This window comes from Canis lupus, chromosome 8 (genome assembly GCF_011100685.1).
Source record: "Canis lupus familiaris isolate Mischka breed German Shepherd chromosome 8, alternate assembly UU_Cfam_GSD_1.0, whole genome shotgun sequence".
NCBI classification, from domain to species: domain Eukaryota; kingdom Metazoa; phylum Chordata; class Mammalia; order Carnivora; family Canidae; genus Canis; species Canis lupus.
This window is the reverse complement of record NC_049229.1, coordinates 44,316,106-44,338,119: the sequence shown is the minus strand read 5'-3', so window position 1 is coordinate 44,338,119 and position 22,014 is coordinate 44,316,106. Positions and strand designations below refer to the sequence as shown.

General features: G+C 38.4%; 1 protein-coding gene across 1 annotated transcript in view; it reads left to right on the top strand.

Moving 5' to 3' along the window:
- Positions 1-21,805, top strand: part of SYNJ2BP (synaptojanin 2 binding protein) — a 34,480-nt gene extending 12,675 nt beyond the window's left edge. The window contains exons 2-4 of the mRNA NM_001252343.1: positions 8,144-8,280; positions 18,896-18,991; positions 21,078-21,805. Of these exons, the coding sequence (NP_001239272.1) occupies positions 8,144-8,280; positions 18,896-18,991; positions 21,078-21,218 (374 nt within the window). The 3' untranslated portion in view covers positions 21,219-21,805. The remainder of the gene's footprint in view (positions 1-8,143; positions 8,281-18,895; positions 18,992-21,077) is intronic.
- The last annotated feature ends 209 nt before the right edge of the window (positions 21,806-22,014 follow it).

Here is a 22,014-nt window from a genome sequence, read left to right as displayed (position 1 = left end):
ATGACAGAGAACACAAGTGGAAAGAGGGAAAAGCAGGCTCCCACTGATTAGGAAGCCTGATGTGGGGTTCTATTCCAGGACCCTGGGATCATGACTTGAGCCAAAGGCAGATACTTAACTGACCGAAGCACCCAGGCACCCAAGCCAATTGTGGTTTTTGAATATTTTTTGCTTCCTTTTTTCCTCTTCTTCTGGAACTCCAGTTATGTATTGCCGTTATCCTACATGTTACTGTGGTTTCCCTTCTAAGTCTTCAGATTCATTGATCTTTTCCTCTGTGGTATTAAATCTGCTGTTAATCACATCAAGTATATTTTTCCTTTCAGACATTGTAATTTTCAAACCTGTAAGTTTCTTTCTTTTTTTTTTTAATCTTCCATTTTCATACATTACATCAATGGAACAGAATAGAGAACTCAGGAATAAACCCATGCATGTATGGTCAATTAGTTAATGACAGAGGGACTAAGAATATACAATAGGGAAAGGATAGTCTCTTCAAAAATGGTGTTAGGAAAACTAGACAGAATGCAAAGACATGCAAACATGCATAAGAATGAAACAACTGCTATTTTATACCATATACAAAAATCAACTCAGTAGATTAAGACTTGAAAAAAATCTTCCATTTTGTCATTATGTTTGACTTTTATCTTCACATAGCTACAATAGCCTTTTAAACATCCTTGTCTGCCCATTTCATCCTTTATTATTTCTGGCTTTGTTTCTAATGACTGATTTTTCTCTTGATTATGGGTCATGTTTTCTTGCTTCTTAGCATGTTAATTTTTAATTAGATTCTGAATGTTGTGAATATTACATTGTTGCATATCTGTATTTTGTTTTATTACATTACCATTGTTAATGTTATAATGTTAAACTTTGTTTAGCAGACAGTTAAGTAACTTGTAGATGAATTTGACCTCCTGAAGTCCTGTTTATAACCTTTTCTTACTCTAAAGTAGCATTTACTTTAGGTATAGTTCAGCTCTACAAATGAGGTATGCTCTTAGTGTCCACAGAATTTTCAAGGGAACCATTGAAGATTTCCATTCTGGCTGGACAGAACTTGAAAATCTCCCTACACTTTGTGAACTCTGAGACTTATTCAGCATACAAATTCCTAGTTTTTGTTTTTCTGGCTTTGTGGAGTTTGACTCAACATACGCATGGGCCAGTATTGGGTAAAGACTCATGCAGATACCTGGATCTCTTTTTCTGCGTACATTCCTCTTTTGCAGAACTTTGCCCTGCAGCTTTCAGCGACCTCACCCTCTTCAAACTTTAATCCCCATTTCATCAACTCAGTGAAGCTAGTAGGTTCTGCTTGGGTTGTACTTCCTGTGGTTGTGATCAGAAATTGCCTCCACATGGACTACTAAGGGTGATCATCGAGCTACACTGTTTTAATTCAACAACACATTAAGAGAAATATATGCTATGACAAAATGGGATTTACTCCATGAATGCAGAAGATTCAGTGAAAGAAAATCACTCGGTGTAATTATATTAATAGAATGAAGGAAAAACTAACATGATCATCTCAGCAGATACAGAAAAAGCATTTGAAGATATTCAACACCTTTCCTTGTTAAAAACAAAGTAGGAATGGGAGGGAACTTCCTCAATATGATAAAGGCCATGTATGCAGAATCCATAGCTAACATCATACTTACTTATGTAAGCGTGAAAGCTAAGATCAGGAACAAAACAAAGGTGTCTTCTTTCACCATTTCTGTTCAACATGATATTAAAAGTTCTAACCAAAATGATTAGGCAAGAAAAGGTATACAGATTGAAAAGGAAGAAGTAAAATTGTCTCTATTCACAAATAACATAATCTTACATGTAGTAAACTCTAAAGGTTCCACAAACAAAACTTGTTAGAATCTATAACAAATTCAGCAAAGTTGCAGGATACAAACTCAACACACAAAATCAGTTTAGTTTCTATACATTAACAATAAACAATATGAAAAGGAAATTAAATCCATATACAAAAGCATCAAATACAATAATACTTATAGGGATGCCTGGGTGGCTCAGCAGTTGAGCGTCTGCCTTTGGCTCAGGGTGTGATCCCAGGATCTCAATCCTGGAACTCCAGGATCATGCCCCAAGCCAAAGGCAGACGCTCAACCACTAACCCACCCAGGCGTCCTGGTTTGTTGATTTTTTGAATATAACATCAAATTCACAGGCAACAAAAGAAAAAAATAATTTGGGTTTTACCAAAAATTAAAAATTTTGTGCATCCAAAGACACTAAAGAGATTTAAAGATACACAGAATGAGAGATATTCGCAAGTCTTACATGTGATAATGGATTAATATCCAGAATATAAAGAACTCTTAACAACTCAACAACAACAAAACAATTCAAAATAAGTGAAGGTCTTGGAGGATGTTTCTCCAGAGATGATATTCAAATGGCCAGTAAACTCAAGAAAAGATATTCAATATCACTGGCCTTAGGAAAGTAAAATCAAAACCATAACGACATACTACTTCACATCCACTAGAATGACTTTTCTCCAGAAGACAAGCAAAGATAAATAGTATTGGTGAGGATATGGAGAAATTGGAACCCTGGGCATTGCTTGTTGGAATGTAAAATGATGCAGCTGTTCAGGGAAACAGTTGAATAATTCCTTAAATTATCAAAAAAATTGCCATGTGATCCAGCAATTCAGTTCCTAGATAATTGCCCAAAAGAATTGAAAGCAGGGACTCAAAACAGATACTTCTACACCAGTGTTCATAGCATTATTCACAATAGCCAAAATGTGGAAACAACCAAATGTCCATTGATAGATGACTGGATACACAAAATGTGGCATGTACATACAATAGATTATTATTTAACTTGTAAAAAGAATGAAATTCTTTTTTTTTTATTTTTTTTTTAAATTTTTATTTACTTATGATAGTTACACAGAGAGAGAGAGAGAGAGGCAGAGACACAGGCAGAGGGAGAAGCAGGCTCCATGCACCAGGAGCCCGACGTGAGACTCGATCCCCGGTCTCCAGGATCGCGCCCTGGGCCAAAGGCAGGCGCCAAACCCCTGCACCACCCAGGGATCCCAAGGAATGAAATTCTGATACATGTTACAACATAAGTGAACCTGGAAGATACTATGCTAAGTGAAAAAAAGCAAGTCACAAAAGAACAAGTATTGTAAGATTCCACTTATATAAGGTATATAGAATAGGCAAACTCCTAGAGACATAAAGTTACCAGGGGTGAAGAGAAGGGAGGAGTTACAGTCCAGTGTGTACAGAATTTTTGTTTGGGATGATGAAAATGGTGTAGATCTGGTTAGTGGTGGTGGTTGTACAACATTGTGCATGTACTTAATGCTGCTGAATTATACAGTTAAAAATGGCTAAAAAGTTAAATTTTATGTTACATATATTTTACCATTAAGCAAACAAACGAGTTTGATTGACACCTAGGGAAAATTGAGATTATCTTGGGATAGAGAAACCTGCAGGTTGATGGGGGGAAATAGGGTGTTTGTCAGTCAGGTATTCATAATTCAACAAGGGGCTACCATTGTTGGTGTTAATGGACTGTTTTGTTTCATTTTAATTATGTCTAGAATTGTTTCCAGCATAATATGGCTAAATATTGTTGGTTTTGGGTTTTTTTGGGGTTTTTTTGTTTTTTTACTTTATAACTTTTAGATTTTATAGACAAAAATCTAAAATACATGAAGAGTTTTTCCTTCTCTTGCCTGAAAGTAACCAATAGGGACTCTGAGTAAGGTGACAGACCTCCAGAATGACCGGTTCTTCCTCTGTAATATCATATTCTTGGAAACTGTTCTACAATGATTATTCCAACATAGGCAGGTTGACTCTCAAGATAGGCAGCCTTGCTTAGCTTGCTTTCTTTCTTTCTTTCTTTCTTTCTTTCTTTCTTTCTTTCTTTCAAGATTTTATTTAAGAGAGAGAGAAAGAGAGCACGAGTGGGGGCAGAGGGAGAGGGAGAAGCAGACTCCCTACCGAGCAGAGCACAGAACCCGCTGCTGGGCTCAGTCCCAGGAGCCTGAGATCATGACCTGAGCCAAAGGCAGACATTTAACTGACTAGCCACCCAGGCACCCTCCAGACTTCTTTTCCTAAAGCAGTTGTTTCTATTTCCTACAAAGATAAAGTATGGCAAAATGGTTTAAAATTCACACCTCAGGAATCAACTATCCTGACTTAACTGTCTTGGCTTTTTGAAGAGCTATGTGACCTTTTGTACAATTACTTCATCTCTTGCCTCATCTTCAAATTCATCTGTAAAATGTAATAATCATTTCACGTGTTCATTGAAAAGATTAGATGTGATAACATACGTAAAGCACAAAACTAGTACCTATATTAAATGCTCAATAAATATTAACTGTTCTTCTGCTGTTACTGTTCTTAGGCATAAGGAAGCTCAAAGTCTCTAGACCTGGAGATGAGTGGCGGGGTCCACAAAAAGGCATTTCTTGTTTAACTTTACAAAGCTCTTAAACAAAACAAAGTTCCTTTCTCAGTCCTACAGTGGTGTCATTCTTATGCGATCTTTTTTGCATTTAGACTTCTAAATGCAAATTCCAAATTAAGACCAAGCACCCATTTTAATCTTATTACATTTAAAAAACTTATTGTCACATTATAACCAACGTTCGTCATTCAATCACTTTTTTAAGTCACTTGAGTCCCAGTCTTTTTTTCTTTATCCCTCTCCCCTCTTTTGGATTATAGATAATGATAGCTGAATTAATTATATCCTTTAGCTCCATAACACATTGTCATCATCAGTACATACAAGGTTTCTCTCTGGCTTTATTTTTGCCCTTCATCCCTAAACTTCATCCTGTATCTTTCTCCCATAAGTACCCATTCTAATGCATCTTTTGTAAGTAGGTATACTGTTTTGTGTGTATGCGTTTCTAATTTATAAGAAGATATTGTTGTATTATTGACATTACATTTTAAAACTATTACCTTGTATATGATTTTTCAGCTATTCTAACTCTTAACCATATTTTTTCTATTCCCTAATGGATAGATACCTAAATTGCCATCAGTTCCACCCTGCCACAAAACATGCTGCAACTAACATTCTTACACTACCCACCCACCCCCCTTTTTTTAAAGATTTTATTTATTTATTTATTTATTTTAAAGAGAAACCACAAGCAGGAGGAATGGGGAAGCAGACTTTCTGCTAAGCAGGGAGCCCCATGCAGGGCTCGATCCCAGGACCCTGGTATCATGACCTGAGCCAAAGGCAAACCCTTATCCGACTGAGCCACCTAAGCACCTCTTATATTAATTACCCTTATAGAAAGGATGGTCACATTGTTCCAAAATGAGATGCTTTTTAAATTGAAGGGAACTCTGCCAAACTATCCATTTTGGGGCATTAGCAGGCACCAATGTTTATTGACAACTACTCTTATAGTGTATACTTTGTAGGTCATAAAGGATTTTTTTTTCAGATTTCACGTTACTGGACACTAGCAATTATCTTTTGAGGTAGAGAGGGCAGAACTTGTAATCCTTATGTTACAGAAAAAGAGACCGAGGATCAGAGGTACACTGACTTATTTTAGTCCACATATCTGGTCATTTATGGAATTGAATTTGTGACTAGGTCTTGAGACTTTAATTTGTTTTTCCAAAATCTGAAAGGGACAGGGAAAAGGATAAATTTCTGTGATTAAAACAGGGACTGTCCCAGTTAGCTTTATGTCTTCCTTAGAACAAAAGACAGTACTTGACACATAGTAAGTGATCAGGTTTGAATCAGTAGTGCTGCTACTCAGCGCTTTGGTGACTCTGGTTATTTCAGTAATGCTTCAAATTATAGGTAATTTCAGTTCTATGAGTGTTCTGGCTGAACAGACTTCAAGTCAGTCTCAGAGTTTTCGTGTTAAATGGTTAGTTCATTTACAACTGATGTAGCAATCCTTATATACATGCCTATTTGATTTGATTTTTAGGTGAGAGTAGACTATACTTGTATGTTTATAGAAAATTTCAGTAAGATTTCTTCCACTCTCCCTTTTTAGACACTGTTCTGTAGCTTTCATTAACCAGTAGCGAATCCCCTCCTCTTTCTAACTACTGTATTGCATTTAGCTACTTACCATGTGCCTCCTATTGCCCAAGTCCCCAGAGTCATCTGTAACATTTGGTGAAGATGTTAGATTTGAAGGATTTTCTCCAAATAGTTTGTGCTAGTATTGTGAGGCTGGTTGTTCTCAGCCACCTTGCTCAAACTTGCCACAGTTTAGAAGTGATTTCAAAGCCTTCAGTAATCAAGCTTCACTCACCTTTCTCTCTTATCTCATAACTACCCACCATCCCCTTTCTAGTACTTCCCACCCACTATGATACAAATTAAGAGTGTTCTAAGAGGAACCATTTAGTAACTTAAATTTTCATGTCCCACCCTTCAAGGAAGCTTACAGAAGGAGCTCTTGCTATCTTGTATCTTTTTTTTTTTTTTTTAAAGATTTATTTATTCAGAGAGAGCGCGAGAGAGGCAGAGACACAGGCAGAGGGAGAAGCAGGCATCATACAGAGAGCCTGATGTGGGACTTGATCCAGGGTCTCCAGGATCACACCCCAGGCTGCAGGCGGTGCTAAACCGCTGCGCCACCAGGGCTGCCCGCCATCTTGTATCTTAAACCACTTTAGTTCTCTGGCTTAGATAGTCTTTATGCAAGGTATGCTACCTAAATGAGTTGTTTCCTACTGCTTCTCTCCCTTTGGCCATGTGCTTCCTTACATTGCAGATTGATTTACTAGTACTTATGTTAATACTGTGAGCTTCACACACAAGCTTTCATCCCATCAATGGGGAGAATTTTTTAGAAAGCCCACAAATGTCTCCTTAAGTATCTGTTTTCTATTGAAATCAATAAATAAGCTAGTGATTATGGCTGTTCCTTCTAATTGTGCCCCCAGATTTTTGTTTTTTATTTTCAAACTGTTTCTTTTCTCTTGGCATTATGGCTATGAATTCTACAGTGTCTGACAGAAAACCCTAGGGAGGTTCCTTTTTTTTTCCTTTTCTTTTTAATGCATAGATAAATTCTGTTTATAACAATGATTTTTGAATAGTGAAATTCCACAACTTGGTTGGTTGGTCCATAGAAATGACACTTTACAAGTCATCTTTTTTTTTTTTTAATTTGTTGTTATGGTAAGAACACTTAAATGAGATCTACTCTCTTAATAGATTTTTAAGTGTACAATAACACTGTTGTTATCTATAGGCACCATGTTGTACACCAGATCTCCAGAACTTATTCATTGTGTATAACTGAAATTTTATACCCACTTAAATTAGTCACTTAGAGAAGCAAAGAATAGAAGGGTGGTTGCCAGGGGTTTAGGCGTGGGGGTGGAATGGAGAGTTGCTAATCAGTGGGTAGCTGGTTTCCTACAGTGAATAAAACTTGACAGACTACCCAAATGCATGGTTGTTTTCACTGGTCATAGAAAAGGAAAAAGTAAATTTGGTGGTTTAGTCCTATCATGAAGCCTCAGTTGCCTTTCTAGTTCCCAGGATTCCTGCCAACACCTACACTCAAAATAGAAAAATAAATTAAACTCCTAAGACCATTTTTTTCCAAAACACCTCCATATGCAAACTGTCCTGAATGTTGGGAGAAGGGAACTATGAAGGGGAAACTTTGATTAGGAAACTCTCTTCCACTAAATTAAAGATAGTTCATTTGCTTCTTATGAACTCACCCTGTTACATTAATAGCAGGAAAGTCAAGAATTGGGTCCTTTAAATGCCACCAGCAGAATCAGAATTGAATATGAACAGAAGTACATCTTACAAGAATCACTGTTATTCTTTTACTGAGTTTAGAATATAGATCTTTCTTTTTATACTAAACAGACTATGTTGATCTCTGTGTTTGTATTTTTAATCTTGCCTGGCCTAAGTGGGCAACTCTGGGTACTCTTGACCTCTGTTGATGATCCTCTTCACTAACCTTGCCTGTGTCTATTGACCAGTTACATCACAGTTTGACTCACCAGCCTCCCCTCCTCACTAGGCCTCTCCTCTTTCTCTTTCTTCTCTAATCCCTTTCTACTTCATCACTATCTCCTTCACAACTCCTCCATGATTTTCTCAGGGCTGGGCTTCAACATCGTCGGTGGGACAGATCAGCAGTATGTCTCCAACGACAGTGGCATCTACGTCAGCCGCATCAAAGAGAATGGGGCTGCGGCCCTGGATGGGCGGCTCCAGGAGGGTGATAAGATCCTCTCGGTGAGAACTGGCTTCGGCCTCCTTCACTGTTTCTTGCTCCCTAGACCCCAGTTCTTACCCTTAGCCCTTTCCTTGGGAAGATTTCTGCCTGCCTTTTTGGATCTGGAAATATCTGGATTGTAGAATATGGTGGGAGGGACCTTGATCAGTCACCTTTTCCTGCCCAAACATAGAGCAAAGAGGATAATTCCTTACTTGATAGACAAGGCATCTTCAGTCCAGAATGTGAAGCTACTTTAACCAAGTTCAAAAAACAGGGAATAGGAAAGGTTGAGGGGCTGATGTAGGGGAAAGAGACTTAAAACCCACAATTGTCCTTTTTCAGTTATACTTTATCACCTCCCTTTCATTGAAAGATTAATGTGTGTCTTCCTTTACTCCAAAGAAACAAAAAAGGAAGGTAGAAATTAAGCTTCCTTTTTAGACTCAAATCCCTTCTCACCCGTCATGAAGATGAAAAATTTGAATGCATTCTCATTTGGGTATCTGTCCATTGTGCTCCCATTTCATTCAGCTAATGTTTGTAATAAGACACTTACTATATGGTGAGCTTTGATTTGATTCTTTTCTAAAAGTTTCTCAAGGGCAGGGACTAGATCTTTTTTTTAACCTTTTACATCCTTGCAATGCTCAATATATATTTAACAAATGAACAAGTTAAGAAATTCAGGCAAGCCCAGAAAGATTGGCTGATCCAGAATATAAATATAGTATTTTGGATAGTAATAGCCTATTTTTGTCCTTCTCACCAGCTATTTTGCCTCTTTTCAGACCATTAACCTTCTCCTAGATCCTGTTTATTAATTTGAAAGATACAAACAGTGATAAATACCTTTTATCTCAAAATGATACTGTGAGGTTTACAAGTAGATTATTTCATATTAGCTCCCTGGAGAAAGACCTCCTAAAAACATGAAATCAACTTGAGTGGAACATTAAGGAAAATTTAAGAGTGGGTTGTTAATGGTATAGCATGTAGGCAGAAATTATGCAGTTCATAGTGACATATAACACATTCTCTCCAGAATACTGGGGCCTGGGTTACATTTGAAAAGTATAGGGGTTCAGAGGACAGCCATATTATTCAAAAAGGTTTGGTAAAGGGTAGATTATATGAGAATGGTTAGAAGTTTTTGAGCACCATATGCTAAGCAATATGCTGAGAACTTTACGTTTGTTTAATATTGTGGTAACCCTATGAGGTGAGTACAATTATTATAACTACTTTGCTGCTAAGGAAGCTGAGTCTTGGTGAGGTCAAACAGCTTGCCCAAGGTCACACAACTGGTAGGTGGCAGAGGACTAAAACTGATCTGTCTGAATTTGGAGCCCCTACTCTTAATCAGTATGCTGTACTGCCTCCTAAGAAGTAAATGAGGAGCTAGGACTAGGTATCTAAACAGAAGGTTGTATGGTTAATTAATAGATATTTTGTATGGTTTTATATAAAAACAAATCAGTCTTTAAGGGTATAATTGGAGGGAAAAGGTCATTTAGCTCAGTATGAGAGAATTTATTAAACATAAGCTAAGATGAGCAGCCTTTCTTATGTGGACCATTGCCTCATAGAGAAAAGAAATTATTGGAAGGCACTCAAGTTTTTTTTTTTTTTTTTTAGAGAGTATGGTAGGAGATGGATGTCCATGGAGCAAAAAGTAAATGTCAAAAAAACTGCTCTCTTCACCTTGAAATTTACACCAAACAGGATTTTACTTTATTAAAGTAAAACAAATATGAGAAATATTACAAAGACCTATACAATATATTAAATATTACAAATATATATAGGACATATAACAAGGAATGATTCAAGTTTATGTTTTGGACAATTAAGATATGGGAAAGAAGAGAGGGAGGAAATGCCTGACAAAAGTTGTAAAACAGATAGGAAGAGAAAGAAAGAAGACTGAAGAGAAAAAGATGGAGCATATACAAGAGGAGAAGGCCAGCATATTCTCTTCTTTCTTTCTTTCTAGGGCTATCTTATTTATGACTCCAGTCTCCCTATCAAGAGTTTGCTCCAACATAATTCTTTCTAGATCCTTTTCCTAAGAAATACTGCCTCTCTCACCTTCTCACTGTCTTTTCCACTCTCTCCTTAAGTGAACTCATTGGGCATTAACCATTAAATGGTTATGTCTCCTTTGTAACTCACTCTCCCTCTGATTTAACTAAGTGCTCTAATACTGGCTGTGGAGTCTCTGTAAAATGATGGTGCTGAACTGTTTATTAGCTTATATTCTCCTTGATTCTTTATGGGTTTTTCTGTTCTCTTCACATAGGCTATTTTTCCATGTTGTAAAATATGCCCCAGCTCTTTCTTTTAACTTTTGCTAGATAATCAAACTAAGAATATGTTACTTCCTTGGCACATCCATTTTGGATAACTAATACAAATCTTATTTAGTGATCTAGATTTCCTAGAGTTAGTATTGACTAATAAATTAATCTTTCCATTTCTCTTGAAATAATGCCCGTGTTTTGTCTTAATTTCAAGTAAAACTAAATAATTGCATGACTTATGCAATTCCCTCTTGCTCATTAAAAGTTAAATTACATTTTTTTGTGACCTCTGTGGAATGTTTAAACTTAAAAAAATGGGAGGGGGAGGAAGAAAAGAAATTCCTTTAACATAAATTATTTTTAAGGCCCTATTGCATCTGACAACCATAAAACAAAAACAGGTATTACTAATAGAAGGACCTGAAGTTGAGATGAGGGCTGGAGATGGAGATTCCTCACCCAGAGTTTATTTTGTATGTGATGGTTAGGGCAATTTAATATTTGTATAGGTTACAAGGGAAAGATTTTATTTTTGAGGGGAAAAAAATGTAAACTGCTTAGGTTTGTCATTTCCGTTGTGTGCCTGCCTAAATGATGGGAGGTGGATAGTTAAGAACAGTCCATGCTCAGTGAATGCTGCATTTTTATGAAGTTCAGGGTGATATGAGCTAATTATTACACTGAATAGATGAATATTCCCTTTTGACCAAACCCTTTATATAACAAAATGGCACAGATCAGGCCACTAGTCAGCCACATTTCATGTTTTCATCAAGTGTAATTCTTAACTTGGTGAATGAAAGAGCTGAGTAGTCCTCAGCATTTATAGCTGTTATACTTGACAGCCTGCAGAGCACCATGCCAGGTGCTCTGGAATGATTTGAAAAATGAAACACTCACCTTCACACATAGCTTAGAAATCAGTGGGAAAGACCCACCAGAACCCCTCATCTGCTTGGCTGCAAAGACATTGGAATATGCGGAATCCTTTAGACAAAGGATGCCTAGAGGCACTTTGTCCTCCTAGCTCAGTATCCCCAGCTTAGGATCCCCCCTGCCTATATGTTTGTAGCTGGCACAGAGTATGTATGCAGTAGGTTAGTTGCTCTGTGAATGCATCATAGCATAACGGACTTTTTTGGTTTGGTCTGATTAATTAGAACTAGATAATCTATTTTTTTCCCTCTTCAACTCTGATGAAAAAAGAGCCCCCCCCTTCCCTCATTGTGATTCATTTCAGGATCTTGGCAAAAAATTAAAATATCCAGAGTGGTCAATGCTTATTAAATTAAGTCCATTCCTTTTCTACATCTTATGCATTTATATCGATATCGATGTTATTCTATAGTTAGAGCTCTTGAGGCAATTCAAAATTATTAATCGTCAAAGAAAATGAGTTTGGGATAACCTGGGTGGCTCAGTTGGTTAGGCATCTGACTCTTGATTTTGGCTCAGGTCATGATCTGAGTTGTGAGACTGAGCCCTGTATTGGGCTCCACACTGGCTGTGGAGATTGCTTGAGATTCTTCCTTGCCCTCTGTCTCTCTCTGCCTCTCTAAAATAAATAAATAAACAAACAAACAAATATATAAATAAATAAATGTCACACAGGTGAGAAATTAAACTTTTTTTTAATTAAACTTTTTTTAATTTTAATTTATTTTTTTTATATTTTATTTATTCATGAGAGACAGAGACAGAGAGAGAGAGAGAGGCAGAGACACAGGCAGAGGGAAAAGCAGGCTCCCTGTGGGGGAGCCCAATGGGGACTCAATCCCAGGACCCTGGGATCTCAACCTGAGCCAAAGGCAGACGCTCAACCACCGAGCCACCCAGGTGCCCCTTAATTTTATTTTTTAAAGATTTTATTTATTTACTTGAGGGAGAGAAAGGAAAGAGCACAGAGGGAGAGGGAGAAACAGACCAATGTGGGACTCAGTCCCAGGACCCTGGGACCATGACCTCAACCAAAGGCAGACACTTAACCGACTGAGCCACTCAGGTGCCCCAAAAGTTAAACTTTAAAAAACGAAGAAGAAAACTAATTTTAACTCCATTTAACCATTTCCAAAGGCAGAAAATCGGAGACTCATTTTAAAGATTGCTAACAACCATAGCAAAGAAAAAAAACATACTTTTCCCCATCTGGATAGCAGAACACCACCATTCCTATTCTCTGAATATTCAGTCAGCAAAACTTTCTAGCATGTTATAAATCTGCCATATTTCAGGTTCAGTGAAACCGTGCCATGAATTAAGGAAGCTGAAGTAGCAAATTTGGCAGCGTTTTAAGATTTCTCCTTAGAGTACCTCTTGGTACTAAAAGTGAGGTCCAAGGACCATCTGGGAGCTTATTAGTAATGCAGTCTCAGGAACCCTCCCAGACCTATTAGAATCAAAATCTGCATTATAGCAAGATCCTGAGTGTGAATGAAGTCTGAATAAATTGTAAGAGGCACTGCTATAGGCAAGTGTTTTAAGTTATGACCTATAATAGGTAATACACAGTGTGCACATACATACATACATATAATTGAAGCAAAGTTTAAGAAAATAATATTTAGCTCTTCTATATGTAACGCATTCTGTGTTGTGTTTTCTTCTAATGTCAGTTAAATACTGGCCTTGACCCACTGGATTAACTTCAGTATCTTCTGTGGTGGGTCCATAGACTCATTTAAAAAATCACTACTTTGGTAAATGGAAAATCACTGATGAAATCTGTGTATTCACAGAATTTGTATTAAATAGGGCAAGTGGGCTGAGTATAGAGACCAGATAAAGATTGTTTTGGGCAGTTTAGGTTAGAAATAACTCACACTCAGAATCACTTGGAGGGATTGCTTTTAACTTTCAAATTCCCCAGTGAATGTTAATGCTCCTGGTTCTAGCATTGCACTTTGAGAACCCTTGGTCTATATTAGTATGGATGGGACCAAGAGAGTGAATTCCACATATATTTAGGGAATTTGGTGGTTAGTCTTTTTTTTTTTTTTTTTTTTTAAGTAATTAGAGTAACAGTTCTTTTATATTAGAATACTTTTAGGCCTAACTAGGAGGGTTGAAAGGCATAATTAGTCTAATTGGCCTATGCTCTGTATGACACCTTCTTTTGCCTGATACCACTAATGTCTTTCTTCCCTGTTAGCAGGAGACTCAGGTAAGGACCACAGTTATACACTGAGTCACTGGCGGTCAGATTCCAGGCCTTTTGGCTTTGTATAATATTGAGAATATGTCAGTTATATTTGCAGGGCGCAATCTGCAAGCAAGCCTCAGAAAATCATGTGACATTTATTATTTAAAGATTTTATTTATTTGAGAGAGAGAGCAAGTGAGCAAGAGAGCACAAACAGGAGGGGTGAGGGAGAAGGAGAAGCAGACTCCCCGGTGAGCAGGGAGCCTGATGCAGGGCTCAATCCCAGGACTCTGGGCTCATAACCCGAGCTGAAGGCAGCTGCTTGACGGACTGAGCCACCCAGGCACCCTCATGTGACATTTATTATACTCATTATATTCAAGTGTTGTTCAAAGTACTCTTCGGATATAGGAGTTGTAATGATGAGTTTTGCAATACAACCTCTCCAAGTTATTTACAGAAGAATGTAAAGTGATACAATATAGGGCAGAGTCCACTTTGAGCTTTATGATCATTATATAATACGGAGATTCAAAGAAGTAAGTCAGTCACATCAGCAGAATTATCCGTAAAGGTCTTGTCAACAACTTGGCACTTTACTAAATTTTAGCTTCCTAAATTTTAATGCTTCTTCAAAATATGCAAATGAATAAAAATATTAATATAGAAACACCTTATATTGGGGGCAGCCTGGGCGGCTCAGCGGTTTAGCGCCGCCTTCAGCCCAGGGCGTGATCCTGGAGACTCAGGGTCAAGTCCCACATTGGGCTCCCTGCATGGAGACTGCTTCTCCCTCTGCGTGTGTCTCTGCCTTTCTCTCTCTCTCTCTCTCTCTCTCTCTCTCTCTCTGTTTCTCATGAATAAATAAAATATTTAAAATTATTTAAAAATTTTAAAAAATAAACAGCTTATATTGTTATATAAAACTTTAAAAATTTAAAAGTATAACATATTAGATATTAATGAAACTGCAAAACCAGTAAAAATTCAATTTAAAATATTAATATGATGGATAGTGATATGTTGCTGAAATAAAATCCTTGCTTATAATATAAATTTCTGTGGGTTAGTGTTTTAAAGTGGAGGTTTTGCAGCCAGGTGATTTGGATCCTGGCTTTACTACTTCCATTCTATATGCCCATGAACAATTTGCATACCCTTCTAAGTTTTATCATCTATAAAATGGAAGTTCTTAACTCATAGGATTATTGTGAAGACTAAATAAGTTAGTACATATAGAATGAAGAGACAGCTCCAGGCATGATAATAAATATGTGGTGATTGCTGGCAATTATTAATTGACTGTGATTGCAAAGAAGATTTTGAACTCCGTACTCCTGCCATTGAATGGCATGTAGTGACTCAGTTCTCCAACTTGCATTCATATCACTATGAATCTTGGCTCTTTTTCTGAGCTCTGATATCTTTGGCATTTGTTGACACGACCGCATCACTAACTTAATTTGTCTGTCTCTAAGAGAAAATACCTATTTTCTTACAATGAGAAATACAGTTATCACATGGGCTAGATTAGTTAGTTACACAAGTCTTCCCACTACAGTCAGCAGTCTCACACCGATTCTGTCCCCCAGGAATTAACTAGAAAGTTGAGACGTTAAGAATTCATTGTGATGATTCTAGGACTCCTGAAATTCTTTACCTGTGGCATGTCTACCAACAAACAAACGGAAGGCATAATCAGAAGGTGGCTTGGTAGCATGAAATCAAAGTCCATCAACTAGGAAACTATTCATTTTTACACTATAGATAGCAGGACTGAACCTTTTTAAGATTAATCTTGGAAGATACATAGAATTTTTTAAAAGGGAAGCGTATTTAGGTGGTAGAAATAGCTAGAGCACAGGTATGAAGGTAAGGATATGTTTTATGTCCTAGAGACACTGGATTATGTGATTTAAAGCACAGGATTTAGGAAAGGGAATAATGCAAAATTAAACTGGGGAAGTAGGTTGGAGCCACTTCCTGGAGAACTTTGCACAGCAGAATGAGAAATCAGGCGTATACTCCCTTTTCCCCTGCTTCCAGTTTTGTATAAACAAAATCTTATTTTAGGAGGCTTGATCTGGAGACAATGTCTGAATAGGATAAGAGTGGGGGAGGGCCTAGAGGAAAGTGAATCAGAAAGAAGGTGATCACAACAGTTCATCTAAAAGTATCCACCGTCTAAAAAGAGAGGCAATTGAAAGAAAATAGCATGTGAGGGATGGTGTTACGTTAGGCTATGTGATTTAACAAGGTATTTGTATGCGAACACTGCTAGGGAATGGAGTTTTAAAATATCAGCATTTTAGTCTGAAGTAATGGTAGTGGCAATAAGGGAATAGGGGACAGTCTGGTTTTGTGGGAAGTAAAAGGCTTTGGATATGTTGAATTGAGGTGTAACAGAACATTCCAGTACAGGAACCCAGCAGGAACCTGGCAAGTCCAGCAGTAGAAATAAGGATAAAAATGTGGGAGCTGTCTTACAGAGTACAGTTGTAATTGTGAAAGATCACCGTGGGGGAGAAGATAAGAGGACAGAGAGACTACAGACATTGAGGAATGCTTACTTAAGGAAGAAGAGGAAGAGGAATCAAGAAAGGAATCCCTCAAGAACTAAGAGAGCTAAATATTAAAAAGCTGAGACCAGAGAGAATTGCAAAAGGCAGGAGGTCTGAAGACTGGGAAAGGGCTGTAGGGTTTAGTAATTGGAAGTCAATGCTGACCCACAGGACAGAATATTCTTTCCTGCCACCTCATATATCACGGCAGTACCAGGGAATAGAGTGAATGAACTGCGGAGGAAGTAGAGGCCAATGTTTTCAAATAGCTCTTTGAACAAGTTTTACAATGAAAGGAAGAAGACAGAAGATGGGAAGAAGGTGATCGTGGGTTCCAAGAAACATCTGTATTTCTTCTTTATAGACGAGAATAGTTTTAGTTGAGAAGGAGCAGAGGGCAATAATAATGAAGGAATCAAGAGAAGCAAGTGATCACTTAAGTTCTTTAGAAGGCTGGAAGGAATGAGTACTAGTGGGTGGTTTAGCCTCTGTAAAGGAAATGGATCCTAATTCAGAAACAAGGACAAAGCAGCAGTGAGAAGCTCTCAAGAAACTTTGAAAGGGAAGGAGAAAACATGGAGAGAGTGTGAGAAGTTAACAGTATTCTCAAAAAAAGATAAGGCAGGGGCACCTGGGTGGCTCACACTCAGGTGGCAATTGAGCATCTGCCTTCAGCTTAGGGCGTGATCCTGGAGTCCTGGGATCGAGTCCCATATTGGGCTCCTTGCATGGAGCCTGCTTCTTCTTTCTCTGCCTTTCTCTCTGCCTCTGTGTGTGTCATGAATAAGTAAATGAAATCTTAAAAAAAAAAAAAAAAAGATAAGGCAAAGGAATCTGGAGAGAGGAGATAGGATCAGAGTTAGGGTTTAATGACTGGAAAGGTCTGGAATAGCTGCTGCTGGGAATTCATTAGGGAGTTCACCAGGTGAGTAGAGCGGGCATAAAGATGGAAGTGTCAGCCAGCATGGATGGATCTGTGCTGGAAGGTGTGTGTGTGTGTGTGTGTGTGTGTGTGTGTGTGTGTGTGTATTTTTCCCCAGGAATCTTAAACTCAGTGATGATAAGGAAAACAAATGCAGTGTGTTGTGCAGGACTGGAAAGATGGAAGAAAATCATAGGGACAAGGGATTATAATAGTTAACCAAGTGCTTTGTTGAAATAACAGCAAGAACTCTTAGATGGGTAAGGATGTATGCAAGTAGAGTCTAAAAAGATTAAAGATTTTGATGAGGATAATGAGCAGATTCAGTAGAGGAATAGAAAGTATGAAGTGTGTAGAAATTCTGATCAGTTTTCTAAGAGTTTGAGATATTGGAGCTGAAGCATGCCTAATGTTGAAGTCAAAGGCTTGTGCCAGTTGGTAACTAAAGTGGAATAGGACAGGAAACTATTAATTTGGGAAGTTAGACAATCTATAATGCCAAAGTGTTGTTAGATTAATTCACCAAGGACATTGGCAGGAGATTGGAGGAACAATATGAACCTCTTGGAGAAGGAAAACAGTAACAAGGAAGATCAGAGGCTTGAATTAGTCAATGGCTTGAGTTTCAGCTAAGAATAGTTTGTGAGTCAAGGTTGAAGAATAATAGTGCAGAAGGAACAGTAAATTGCAGGGGCACTGTACCTTTACTTCTGGTATTTAAAAACACTAGGCCTAGCTCCTACACTTACTATGACTTTGGGTGAATTATCTACCTTGCTAAGCTTCAGTTTCTTCATATGTGAAAACAACATTAAAATGGTGTCTACCTAACAAAAAAAAAAAATGGTGTCTACCTCATAGGATTATTGTGAGAACTACATTAAACAGTATATATGAAGCATTCAGCACAGAACCTAACAAGTAAAACCATTAGGTGTTCTTGCTGCTGTTGATGACATTGATGTGTACAAAAGATGTGTAGATCTTGCATAAGGTGGGCTATGCTGTGTCAGTACAGCATAGAGTAGATATCACTTATGGACAGTCACTCCTAACACTAAAGAGTATTTTAACATCACTGGTCATCTCTCACCTCTAAATGGTAGGACTGGCCTACCCTTAAAATTTTTTTAGGAGTTTGTTTCATCAAAGAAATTTTGTATGATTAGTAAATTGGAGGAGAATGGGAGTATCCGTGGAATCAAGGGAAGTTGTCCACAATTGGACAAGACCAACAGAATGGGCCAGTAGGTTTACACCTCATCAAGAAAATTGTTTCATAGTTACATTACTAGAGTTTCATAAAGTTATATTTCTAGAGTTGAAGCTGGCAATGCCAAGGATTAGGAATGTAAAGGTTCGGATGGTAACCCAGAAGACCATGTTAGCTATAGGGAAGCAGGCTGATGCTCATGGAAGACACACAAGTACAGTAACAGAGACCCAAATGTCAAAATGAGACAGGCAGCAGGAGCTAAGGTGAAGGAGAAACTACTTTTTTTTTTTTTAACCTTGGTGTTTTTCAGAGGGCCCAGGGAACCTCAGCTCTAGGAAAACCGCTTTGAAAGTGAAAAAGTTACTCAGCTCTATATAACCTGACCCATTCTCCTAGCCCTTGGAATTAGCTCTCTAGTTTTTAAATGTTTAGTCACATGAATGTAAATCTTTGACTTACGATTCTACTTCTCAACTACTTGCTGTTTTTAACAGGTAAATGGCCAAGACCTAAGGAACTTGCTGCACCAGGATGCTGTAGACCTCTTTCGTAATGCAGGCTATGCTGTGTCCCTAAGAGTGCAGCACAGGGTAGGTGTTATTTGCAGCCAGCAAGCTGGCACCAAGCTTGTGTGTCATTCTTGGGAATAAAGCATATAGTATAATGTTCAGTAGTGCATTTGCTTTTTTTTTTTTTTTTTCTTATTTCATTCTCATTCTTGAGCTTGTCTGGCACAGGCCTGGGTCTTCAGGGACTTCTGCTTATCATGAAAGGAAATTCAAACAGTCTGCTTGCAGCCTAGATCCTAGCTTCAGGCAATATGCTTTAAGCGTAAAGCTTGACAACCAAATTAAAATAAATGGGGAGAAAATACAACCAGAATCAATTTCATTTTTCAGCAGGGAAGGCAACCTGTATGCCCTTGAACATACTAATGAAGCTTGAAGTGTGGAGGTGGTGGGTTTTCTGATAGCCACTGTGTGCTTTTCCTGATCACCATCAGGAACCCTTTTCTTGTCAACTTGGTGACCCTCTTGACCAAAGCTCTAGTGCTCAAAGAGGAGCTCCAGGAAAAAGAAAATCGAATTCAGAATTGAGTCATAGTCGCACCTCTCCCTGCATCCACTTCTTAGTTCCTAGTGTTAAATAATTTGGATGATGGGGAGAGAAGCCAGGGAGAACTAATTCCTCCTATGGCACTAGGGACTTCGGGGTACATTTACCACACACGCTCAATGTGCTGTCTTAAATGATGCTGTCTTTGCCCCACTCAGCTCTTGAGTGAGGCTTCAAAGGCTGAGGAAGAGTTGGACAGGAGAGGTTACAAAGTGGAAGGGGCTAGGCATGAAAGATACCAGGGTTGCAAGCAGAATCTGTGTGATGAATTAGAAAACAGGTCGATAGGAAACAATATTGGTAATCAGCTGCTTCTGCCTCAGCTCTTCTGTTTCTAAAGCATGGAAGACTTTATGCAATAGGTAAAGGCAAATAATGAATGTAGGTATACACTTCAGGTATGATGAGAGTTCTTTTTGAAGAAATGTGGAAAATGATTTCCAAAGTTCACATTTTTGGGAAACATCCACAAATAACTCCTAATAAAACATAGTAACTCCTAATAAAACTCTGGTCAGAAAATTGGCCTAGCCCTAAAAACCACATCTTACTATTGAGCATGCCCTCGGGACATCTGAACAGTAAGTGAAAAATACAGCGGTAGGCTAGAGGATAGAAAAGCTAAGTCTACAGCATTGTCTTTTAGATGGAAGGAACACGGGTTGTAAAGAGGTTATATTGAACTGAAACAAGATGGTACCGTAACTGTTGCAAGTTAGCTATTAGAAGTTAATATGAAGAGTGGCGCCTGGGAGGCTCAGTTAGTTAAGCATCTGACTCTTGGTTTTAGCTCAGGTCATGATCAAGGTCATGGAATTGATTCCTGCATCTGGATCCACGCTGGGCAGGAAGCCTGCTTAGGATTCTCTCTCTCCTTCTACCCCTTCCCCCACCCCATTCACTTACTCACTAAAGAAAAAAAAGTTAATATGAAGAAATGCCACCAGCTTCAAAAGGGAATGCTTAGGCAGTGGAAAATGATGTTTCCTCTTTATCTGTGTGCAGTGTTAGAAAATAGAGATGAAGGACATGACCCCATATCAGGAGGGAGTGGGTGCCTTTTGAGAATTGCAAAGTATTTCCAAAAATGGCACTGTACCTGTGTTAACATTGTTCAGATATGCCCTTATTGCTTTCCGATGACTGGTAGTCTTTCTAAGTAAACATTTCTAAGAAGATGGGCATCCCTTGCCCCCACCCACTAATTTCAAGGTTCCCTACAGGATCAATAGGTTTCATCTTGTATCTTCATTTTCCTAATATGATACACAGAGAGCTTGGTTGAGGCAGTAGAAAAAACAGAAAGAGGTTATCTGCTCTCCCTTGGGTCCCTTTGGGTCAGTATCACACAACAAGGTTAAATGCTTCCCCATCAGACTTCTTTCCAAAGAATTGACACTGATGCATCAATTTAGAACAAACCGAGAGGACCCCTGCCAGGTAGTGCTTGGAGGTGACAGCTTTGGGTGGTCTAGACCCAGGTAATGGGTCAAGCTGGACCCCTTGGTTGGGGTAAATACACATTGGTGACTAGAGTTAACGTTTTTTTCTCCCTTCCAGGTACAAGTGCAGAACGGGCCTCTAGGACATCGAAGTGAAGGGGAGCCAAGTGGCATCCCCATAGCTCTGGTGCTGGTGCCAGTGTTTGCCCTCACCGTGATAGCAGCCTGGGCCTTCATGAAATACCGGCAGCAACTTTGAAAAGCTTAGTCTCTTCCAGTGCTCCCAATAGAAGACACATTTCTCTCTCCCTCTCACCTTCGTCCCCTGCCATTCTCCCATATCCTTCCCTCTCTCTGCACGGCCAACACATCATTGACAGAGACTGCTACCCAAACAGGACCTCGCTATCCCAAATCTCCACATCCTCATATCTCATGGGAGAGTGAAGGCATTGTTTGAAAGAAGACTGAAGAAAAGACCTGCCTAGAACAAATGGGGAGTTACATATTTTGCTAGGACCACCAATAGAAGTTCAGCTACAACCCAAAGAGGGAACAGTCCAGTCTTCCCATCAGCACGGGTGATACCTTTCTCTTAGCTGGCATGCCTCAAAGGCCAGCTATGTGATACAAGAGAAGGGAGAATTTTTCTTCTTAATGATCTTCTTTGGGAAGTTTTTGTGGCCTTTATTTAATTTCTATCTACATACTTGGGTGCCTATATGAAATACAGGATAATGACAGCATTTTTACTTTTTTTAAAAAAGCAAGTGCATGTGCACACATACATCCATACATGACAGTATGATAGTAATGCCTTATGGAGAATTAAAAAGGTGGAAAGCTGCTCTGTGGTTTCAGGTTTCTGATATAAGGGAAGTTCTTAATGGAAGAATTTGATATATAGCAGGAGTGAGAGAGTAAGCCTTGAAAGAAGATGGCCAATCTGAGTCATTTTAAAAAGAAAAAAGAAAAACCGAAGCAACTAATTAAAAATCTTAGAAAAATATTTCTTATACTAGCTATGCTTCGGAAGTGGAAGTAAAATGCCATAA